The sequence below is a fragment of the Physcomitrium patens genome, chromosome 24, assembly GCF_059467195.1.
Source record: "Physcomitrium patens ecotype Gransden chromosome 24, ASM5946719v1, whole genome shotgun sequence".
NCBI classification, from domain to species: domain Eukaryota; kingdom Viridiplantae; phylum Streptophyta; class Bryopsida; order Funariales; family Funariaceae; genus Physcomitrium; species Physcomitrium patens.
The window spans coordinates 8,015,045-8,025,405 of record NC_143433.1 but is presented as its reverse complement, the minus strand read 5'-3'; the positions used below and the strand labels follow the sequence as shown (position 1 = coordinate 8,025,405).

At 39.7% G+C, this 10,361-nt stretch overlaps 1 protein-coding gene across 1 annotated transcript; it reads right to left on the bottom strand.

Annotated features, from left to right (window-relative positions):
* Positions 1-5,361: 5,361 nt before the first annotated feature.
* LOC112276498 (uncharacterized) lies at positions 5,362-8,527 on the bottom strand. Its single transcript, XM_073530931.2, has 4 exons — positions 7,264-8,527; positions 6,862-7,164; positions 6,666-6,740; positions 5,362-6,492 (listed from the first exon to the last, which is right to left on the bottom strand). The coding sequence occupies exons 1-4, from the start codon at positions 7,528-7,530 to the stop codon at positions 6,394-6,396; spliced, it is 744 nt and encodes a 247-aa protein (XP_073387032.1). The 5' UTR covers positions 7,531-8,527; the 3' UTR covers positions 5,362-6,393.
* Positions 8,528-10,361: the final 1,834 nt, after the last annotated feature.

Below are 10,361 nucleotides of genomic sequence, written 5' to 3'. Positions count from 1 at the left end.
TTTTTCTATCAACTAACATATATTAGACAAATCTTGCCAAGATTCAATATAATTGATGCTTATTTATTATCAATGCCAATAGCTGGACATGGTCATGATGATTATGATCTATACTATTTGAGCACTTTTATATTTGGCCATATCTAGAAGATCAAATATTGCATTTGCATTTAATGTTCTTACAAGATATATTGCACGTCCAATACTACAACATTGGAATGGCATCAAATATTTATTACATTATTTAAAAAGCACTAAAGATTTGAGATTGCACTATATACAATCTAAGATTCAAAATTGGTTTGATATTGTGATATAGGATATAAATCTAATATTGCAACAATTAAATCTCAAATAAGCTATGTATTCTTAAGACATGGGGCTACAATATCATAGAAATTAATGAAACAAACTATAACTACAACTTCATCCAACCATGCAAAAAAATTTGCCTTATATGAAGTATCTCAAAAATATACTTAATTGCAATCAATTGATAAACTTATTCAGACAACTTGTGGACTTTTATATGATGATTCTCCAACTATCTTGTATAAAGATAATAGTGCTTATGTTGCACAAATGCAAGTTGGTTTCATTAAAGGTAATAAGATAAAGCATATTGATCCAAAGTATTTTAGTTATATCCATGAGTTAATTATTGATCAAGTACTTAAGATCAAGAAAATTGAATATGCAAATAACATTGTTGATCTCTTCACCAAAACTCTGTCTTACATGGTTTGATGTTCTTTCACAGTTTGTTAAACAACCAACGGAATTATATCTTTTTCAAATCAAAATACATTCATCTATTCCTCATTTATTGCTAAAGAAAACTAGTTTGTAAATTGTGAACCCTAATAGCTTGCTAATTAGATAACGATAGCACTCTACGCACGACTCTTTTTTTCTTCCATAGCAAACCACAATATGGCTTCGTATGGCATAAGAAATATTGAATGTGTTTACACATCCCATATACATTTCAATCATGTTTTGTACAATCAAGAAGCTCTCAACTTTGAGAATCCAATCCCAATGAGAAGAAAGGATTGTTACCATAAGAAGGATTTACTGAGTATTTCTTCAGCCACATTGAGAAGGACCACCTACAAATTATTAATCAAGAATCTCCAAGATGAACTTGCTATAGTCCAAGCATTAAAGCCCTATTTAGCTTAGAGATGGAGAAGTATAAAGAATTCCATGCTAAGAGACCATTTACCTTGCTTATATGGTTGAAAATGGCTAAGCCTATACCTAAAAAGAGCATAGAGATTAGATGTACCCAACTCACATGCTTTAAGTATGAACTTCATAAAGAGTGAAGCTAAAGCATCCGTGGCATTAACCATTCCAATTCCTCCTTCTTTTCTAGGTTGACAACATTAAAGCCAATATACCTTAGTAGAAGATCTTTAGAAAGTCCTAAATTACATATAACTTTAAACTTGGAAGCGCGCTTTAGACATACATGCCTTTGTGCCGCCCCAAATGGCATCAGAAAAAAAGGTGGAAGATAGAAGGACTCTATTAACTATCACAACTCTTTCCATAGAATTCACCTTAATTGTGCTCTAATATTTCAGCTTACTATCAATCCGGGATGTTAGGAAATCATCAACTACTAAGGAGAATAGGTACATACCAAATGACATATCAAGAAGATTGCTCATTCCTCCATTATCAAGCCATGTTATCCTTAGAGTGTTTGTTCAAGGAGGCCAAGGGTATTCTGCTTGCCAATATCCACAAGACTTAAGCCAATTAACCACAAGCCTGGAGCTGCAACAAAACAACTTCGAAATCTGCAGAAGATTCTTAACATGTTCTTCTTTTCCATGTAGAGTGAAGGAAGTGTCATGTGCAAACTGAGCAATGATTTGCTGCCTATCTTCAATAGGGAGAGATACTCCTTTGACTAGACCCCCTTTCATCCCTTTTTTGACCATGTTATTAAGAACTTCAGCAACAATGAGGAAAAGATAAGGTGCTAATGGGCAGCTTGGCGTACTCAATAATAGATGAAGCCCCAACCTATTCCTTGTTAGCTCGGAAGAACTCCTTCGAGCTAACATCCCCTACTACCTTCCACTTCACCCCGCTGCAAACCCTGAAGCCTTCCACCTTCTTCATCTCGAAATGCTGTAACCTATCCGTTGTTGTCTTGAATCGGCCTTGCAGAGCAATATCTAGAGGATCCAACTAGAGAGCCTCCATCGAGTGTGTCATACTCCTTCGCCAGAATGTCTCTTTGCGGCGGTACTGCTGTGCTTTCTGCAGGGGGAGAACAATTGTGTGCTCCGCGGGCTAGCGGTGATACTCCCCCGCGGGGTTCTGGGGCCTTGGAGGAGCAAGTCTCTCTGGCGTTGCGACATAGCAGAAATATCCTATCGGCGAAGGATTTATTGGTCAGTAAGTTGCCTTGGTTATGGGATGAGGAAGCCCCGATTGGATTCTAGTATATTCATCCCGCTTAACCATTGATAGAATTGGTGGTGCAAGAATTCCGGTAGTTCTTCTGTTGCCCCGGTCGGTGTCCTTGGGGGTGGATGCACCAGAATGGGATATGAATCGAATATCAGTGTTAATGTGGAGCTTAGGGGGGAATCCAGTAGATGGATCTCCTATACTGGCCCTCGGGACGGAGTGAGACTATGTAGCTACACCACTCAAGTCGAAGCATGGGCGTTGGATCAAGTTATGGACACCGAATTCATGAGTCGGGCGGATCGTAGCTTGGAGGGGAGGAAGAGGCACCGCGTCTTCGCACGATTGCGGGATGTGATTGTCGGGGTGTGCCTCGACCTCGCTCAGGCTGTCGATTCCACTAGGCGGGATGGCACTGGGTTCGTTGCCCTCCTGGTTGTGTTCGCTTATTGCGGGTGTTATATTCGACAAGGCCACTTGTCTAGTAGCTTGGGCACCCCACATTGGGTCAGCTGTATCTTTTGAACTGCCTGTACTGTCTGGATCCCGCTGAGTCCCTATCGTTTCGCGGAATGGTGTCCCTGTAAAGGAGATTTCACGGTTGGGACCTTGTGGACCAGTAACAGGGTGAAGGGGAGTTATTGATGCCACAAGAGAACGGTGTTCCTCCAGTCTGTTGGGAGTAAGTGCTACGTAATAGGCTTTTGAATGAGCGACCTCTTCTTGGGTGTCGAGTACTACCGGGGACTCTTCATTCCTCCTTCGGTATCGAGGTTATCAACATGTGTATAAGCAGTTGTTGCGTTGTGACTGCCTACATGCTGAGTAGCTGAAAAAACCCCCCTACCTAAACCCCGACCTAACACAATTGAATTTCCAACTTGCTCTTTGACTGCTTCAAGCCACTTATTCAGCACATAGGAGTTCTGCTTACCTCCTACAAAGTATGAAACCACAGCATGTTTTTGGAGATGGGCGCTCTCCCGTTTGACGATTTCTTGATCCACCTTGACAGGAAGAACTTCGGTGTGGAGAAGAAACCCACTACTACTGCACGTGTAGCTCGACGATGGAGATTCTCCTGCGGTCGGGATCGTAGGATGGATTTTGTCGAATTTACCTATGCTGGTTACAGCCACGACCAACTCGGGTTCGACAAAATCCGTATTGCGAGCAGTATGCAGGAACTCTTGGTTGTCCTCCGACAGGGTTGGACAGGGTTGAGAGGACTGAGGCATGAGCAAGCTTTGCTCGCACAAACTCTGCGTACGAGTGAGAACCCGCCATGGTTCAAAGTCAGAGTGAAAATCAAATATTAGTAACCCTAACCCTAAACCTAAAAATAACCAATTTTATTGTTCCACCCTTTGCTGGATCACAACCCCAATTTCGGAAGTTCAGTGATAAAGTGTGCACTTTGCAAGCACCCGTGGCAACAAATTGAACCTATTTCGTACGCAACTCAAGTGACATTCAGTCCCCTACAGGAGATCGAACAGCTCCAGCGAGCCTCGGCCTCCGCAGCTTCATTGCGTTCGCCACCCTTCGCAAGAACCACTTTCGACAATGAGTGGGGGTTAGCTACTTTTGCAGCCATGCATGTGAATACAAATGAAGTAAATAGTATATTTTGGCCAATCAAGAGTCACCCCTCACAAAGTAGTGAAAGGGTCCACCAATATTTTTGCTCTAAAGGTAAAACCAAAAATAGTACCAGCACATGACGTACAACAGATTCAGCAATCTGTGTTTATTAATGAATATCAAACCCTAAACTCGTGGCCAGAACTTGGCTGGTTGTTGATTGTGCATTTCATCCGGCATCTAGGTTAGAAGTTGGCTCCTGATATTATAAGAGCCATCTTCTGCTGTCAAAATTTCACCCAGCATCTCAGATGAGAGACATACACAGGTTTAGTACTGTCCTGGCCAAATACTTTGATCTTCACTTTGACAGTACAATATGAATTTAAGAATAGTTTGTTTGTCCTCAGTAAACTCAAGCTCCAGAATGTTGTATTTTTTCCCAATTTAGCTGCTTTAAGACTGAAACTGCAAGACGTATGTGACAAAGGAATCAGCCAGCTCTAGGAAGAATGAAAGATTGAATTACAGTACAAAAGATGGATGATGAGAACAAAAGTATATAAAGAACATCTTAAATAGCTTTGGCAAACTTGCAGTTACAATGGTTCATCATCACCTCAAGGAATAAAGTGAGCATAACATGAAATACTCCGCATGGATGAAATACACTGTTTCCTGAAGCTCAAGTTTAGCACTTCCTTCCTTAGTTGATACCACTTGTTAGTTTACCTGGAGACCACCCATAGAAAGCGCTTGAAATCCTCTGTACATGACCTGCCAGCTTCAATTAAGATTCTGGGTATATCAAATTTGTATCCAACAAATTGAAATACCCTACTATGCTATTGATTTATCAATATTATTCATGGGGAACTCACAAAACAAATCAATAACAGAAATAAATATTAATATGTTTTTTGGGTGACATGTACAAAAATTCAGAAATATTTAATGTAAATCTCGAGGAATCAGTGATTGTAACCAGTGCATTTGCATGAATCTGTAACACAGGTGATGAAATGGTACTATAATAGTTGTCTTAGAAAAAGGATTATGTGCAAAATACAAGAACTACTCGTCTTGTTCCTGCAGTATCAATTGTCTGTATAAATATGATCTGATGCGTTCTGGTTGGATCCGACAGATTTTCCGAGATTCATATTTTTAGAAATCAAGTTACTTATTTGTGTGTCTATAAATACATTTATAGGGTTTGCGTGTACAGTTTATACTCATGAAAATTCACAGTTAGGTGTATTTAAAGTCTATAAAAGAAATTACGTAATTCAGCGCGACATGATCACTCATTAATCCACAAGTGTATTCTACAGATAAATCATGTGGATCAAAATTGGCATCAACTCTTCGAAGTGGAAGTGATACTTCATTATTGGCAGAAACTTCTGTCCGTCTATTTTATCTGTTTCAAATTTTAAAACAATTACACTCAGTCAATTCCTGTCTCACAAAGCTTCGGCAAGTTATTCGCTCCTCCCGAATGGATGAGCTAATCAACTCTCTTCCCACGCTGATCGCAATCTCAACAGCAGGGGAGCTCGTGGAGCTTCATCAGCTCCGGAAATAAGACAGTCATCTCCAAGACAGGCTGAACAGGGGTATCGATGCCAACTCCTCGAGTCCATATTGTAGAACCCCGGTGAAGACTACTGTATGTTTCCCCACACAGACGCGGAGATCATAGTATTGTACAGAACTGATAGATCACACATTGTGCTGAGGACTGTTCCGTTGTGATCTAAGCGCCTATGTTACAGGACCGAGTATTTGATTGTAATGGATAAAATTCTTCGGTCCTAGTCCTGCTTCAACTTTAATGCCACCATGACGTTGGCCATCTGTTTGATCTAAGAGATGACAGACAGATTTCCATAAGGTGATGAAAGTACTCAAGCCTGGTTAAATCAGGTGACGTTGCTATAACTATACGAGTATAGACGAGCGCAGGTACGGGATACTTAAGGTTCCGCAAACTTTCCATCGGTGATATTTCGCAAAAAGGGCTTTCTCCCCAATGGGTGCGGAGTGGCAGCTAGCGTTCAACACGTGGTGAGAGGTTCCCGTTGCAATTCTCACCATTTAGCCATTTACAGGGCATTTTCTCAGATCTGCTTACATGTGTAAGCAGTGACCCTGATTCGATCCTCAGCGAAGCATCTTTAAAATGAAAATTCCTGTCGGTCAGATTTGTTTGAGAATTAGCGCTTGATCGTGTAGGTGTCCTCATTTGTTAATATCAAAGAGCCGGTCTGTCGATTTGCATTTATAGATGTACAGCTTCAACCTCAGCCGATGCCTACGTGAATATTGATAGTTGGGTGGTGATAAAATTGTTTCGTCTAGTCCCTCAGTCTCTCAGTCGCTATCTGTGTCGTCAGAGTTTACGATATCATCGTCCAAGTAATGACTCATTAAATTGTTTCCCTCGATTCCTCCGAACTCTCCGTCATCCTTCTGTAAAGATAAATAGCAAATGCGAGTAGTTGTAAGCAACCAAATCTCAAGTGTTCAACAAGGACGAAAGTAATGTAATCAAATGACGAATGACACATCGAACTCCTGAGTCTTGACACCACCCGGCAATTCAATCCCAGACTCTGTAAGAAGAGCAAAGATTGTTTACGTACCCTATACATCCACTCCTGGATCCTTCCATTCTTCGTCATGTACTCCTCCATTGTCCATGCTGGAAAGTCGCGTTGCTGCACATAATCGGTATTGAGTCTCAGAATATCAATTCAGAAACTGCAATCTTATCATAGACTTCTGAAAGTAGAGATGCAACACTACATCGTGACATAGTGGGAAAGCATAAATACTTACGGTGGATTCGACCTTCGTAAATTGGAAGATGGGTCTCGTTTGCTGTTGTGATGGTGAGCCCAACTGAGGCAGAGCACCATCTACAAAAGGGGCGAAACATCCACTGAACAAGCCTTTCTTCGAAACTGCCGCCACCTCTCGAGCACAGGGATGACCAGGACAGCCATTTTTAGACTGAAAGATCCTACGTGGGTTTGCAATAAAGTCACAAGCGCTAGCCACTCCGGTTATGCACAATAACTTCTGCAATTTGTTCTTTCTGAGAGCTCTCCCTCCGTGCAAACAATTGGCTAAGTCTTGAAACTGCATTTGCAGAATACATTTGTAAGCATCGAATCCGACACAGGAGTGCAAGTATACCACTTCATAGATTGCGAGAGATTCGAAAAGAAGGAATTATACCTCATGGAATTCTCTAGCGCACTCCCTTCCTTCCTCTTGGAATTTGTTTTTGAATCCGTGCTCAACCTCTTCAAGTACCCGGCTTTCCATAGAATTTGAGTCGTGACCGGCAATCGATGTCCTCTGAGATGCCTTTCTAATGATCTGTTTCATCCCACTCGAGCTACATTCGGAAGCATTAAAAGAGGAATCCCTACGGAAACTACTCGTGCTCCTCAATGAGTCAGTTCTGGACACGATTACAGGGCTTTGACAAGACAAGTACATATCCTCAGAATCCTCACGTTCGTGTAACAGGTGACTATCGTTCGCAGCTTGATGTAGTTGTTGAAGCACTCCGGCATGGACATAAATCGACTGTTAAGTTTTCTCGACATAAATTACTTCGTGAGAAGAAGCTTCGAAACTAATAACATTGGTATCTGCCATATTGCAACTCGAGACTCGGCTCCTCAATTAAAACGAATAATGCACTTGATCTATGAAATTATCAAAACTTGAATCCCGCGAACTGGCTACTCTTCTCGCCCAAATTCTTGAAATCCGTCAGAGTGTTCCTGCAATTGACGTCCTCTCTGTGTGCAGATCAAACCCAGTCTCATTCACACAATCTCCACACGGGAATCATCCACTTGAAATTATCCACTTGAATCATCCACTTGGAATCTATCGCCTGAAATTCTAAGAGAAACTCTGACGGTTCCTCACTGTGAGACGACGGCTCGATAGAGCCCAACAATCTCTTCCCTCGACCCCGCTACGGCTCCACACAAAAGACTCCGTTTGATAACCGTAAACTGCAGCAAGACCTCCTCAATTAAGCGTCTCTTTTCCACTGCAGCACATGCTCCAATCCAATCTCCCTGCTCCTTCCTCGTCAAGACCACTAATACAACAACCGCGTGCACGAAAACTTCCACAGATCAGCTCATCCCGGAACGTGCCTCATATCTATAATTCACTACGCCTTGTACCCGCCTCCATAACCTCCAATTCAACTCACAGAATAGTCGGACACGGACCACTCCTGTGAAATCCGGTTACAACTCAAAAACAACGCAGCCGACACTTGATGAAAAACAACGTCGTCCAGGCCACAAGCACTTGTAAAACTACAGCTTCAACGAACTTGGAGGACTCCTAAGCCAGAATAGGCAGCGCAAGCACCTTATGAAGTGATTAGAGAAGGGCGTTCCCAGCTCGATCTGCGACACTCCACGCAATCAAGCTCACCACATGCGTCGTCGCCCCGATTTAAAGCAGCGCGGAAACCACCATTGAAGAATAGGTGAATGCCGTAGTAATGGAGCGCAAGCATCGAGCATATCCTTGAGGAGGATATACCGATCCCCGCGCTCGCCGACAGGGCCATGCCACGGGCACCCAATGCCCCTGTTCCACTTTTTAAATGCTCTACTTGGAACTTTCGAACATTCGCGCCTAACAGGCTTCGGCGCCTTGAGCACGCGGAGGCATATCCGTCGGGTGCTATTCGGATCCTCCCTATGTTCATCCGCTGACTCCCTTAGTGGATGAACCTTTAGTTGGATAAAACCTGGTTTGGAAATCATGTCGGTCCGCGGGCAGCGGTTGGTGTGGAAAAAACTAAAAATTCAGTCCGGGCAGAGTCCGTTGCGAGTCGTTCCATTGGCGTGGTGGAACTAAAGTGTGTGTTCCCCTAATGTTCAAGTTCGAGGGAACTTGGCTAATGTGGAGTTCTCACGGTCCGTTCCCCATGCGGGCACCGTTCCCAAGGCTTCTTACGTTGGGGCCACAAGAAAGCTGTTATTATTCTTAGAAAAAAGGAGTATATAACTTTTTTGTAAATTTTTGTATACTTTTGAAAATTTGTCCTGTATTAGAAAATCATTTTATGCCTATAAATAAATAAATAAATAAATATGAAGAACTGAAAGAAAAGATATTTTAGCCCATAGACAAAGAGTAGGATAACAATGTTGATGGATTGGATAAGTTATTACAACTCATCTTTTTCTTTTTTTCTTTTTACTTCTTTTTTAATAAACATACTTAAAAAGGACTGGTATTGCTCTTGAGCTAGTTAACAAATCTAAGATAAGAATAAAGAAATCAAAAAATAAAAAAATCATAAATTTAATTCTAAAAATTATAAGTTGTAATTATGATTTTAAAAGTATTACATATTTATATCCATGAAGTAAGTTTGTATGCTTCCTCAAATTTGATACACCAAAAATAGAAATCAGTACAAAGTCATTTCTATTTGTTGTAAAAATATATATTATTTGAATAAATCTGATGTGTTAATTCATTTTGTAATTTCTTATTAAGTTTTAATTTGATTTCTTAATTTTAATAACTTTCCCAAAAATCATTTTAAGTTTATAAATCATATTTACCTCATGTACAAACAAAAACAATAAATGAAAACAACTAACTTTTTTTTATCAGAATAAAATGTGTGCAACATGTGTGTTTATTCACAACAGACTTTTGAATATTTAATGTTTTTTAAACATATTTGACTTTTGAAAGGTTTAATTTAGAAATATAGTTCAATCTTGACATAAATTATAAAGAGGTATTTTACTATGTAAAGAGTAAAAAATAATTTACAGCTTCTTTCAAACATAAACACTTAAATATATAAAGTTTTTGTATATTCTACTGAATCAAATGCCGAATCATGTCATTGAATTTATTTGACTCTGTCAACAAAGTTTATAAATATTGTGATGTATATTTATATCAATGAAAAAAAAAATTATACATTGGTCAATGCAATCATCTAACATTAATAAAATTTGATTATAAAATCTTTGAAACCTTGTAGTAAACTTTAAGAAAATCAAAGGCAGGTACATACATACAAATAAAATAATATAAAAAATAGCATAACATAACAGTATGATACATTTCTAGAGAAAACTGAATATCAATAAAGCTTAGCTAATATACTTAAATAAAATAAAATAAAAAACATATTAATATGTACTTTTGATATACATGATATCTACAACTTTTTTATAATGTTATTAACTGCATGTTACTATTGAAGTACATGAAAATAAAAAATAATAATAAAAATACTATAAATAATATTTTTAGCAACATAT

Excerpts from the sequence above, each read along its gene's own strand:
- LOC112276498 (XM_073530931.2), bottom strand. The coding sequence starts at position 7,530 with ATGTACTTGTCTTGTCAAAGCCCTGTAATCGTGTCCAGAACTGACTCA. Across the intron at positions 6,741-6,861 it reads TTACGAAGGTCGAATCCACC|CAACGCGACTTTCCAGCATG; the intron begins GTAAGTATTTAT and ends GATTATGTGCAG. Across the intron at positions 6,493-6,665 it reads TCCAGGAGTGGATGTATAGG|AAGGATGACGGAGAGTTCGG; the intron begins GTACGTAAACAA and ends TTATCTTTACAG.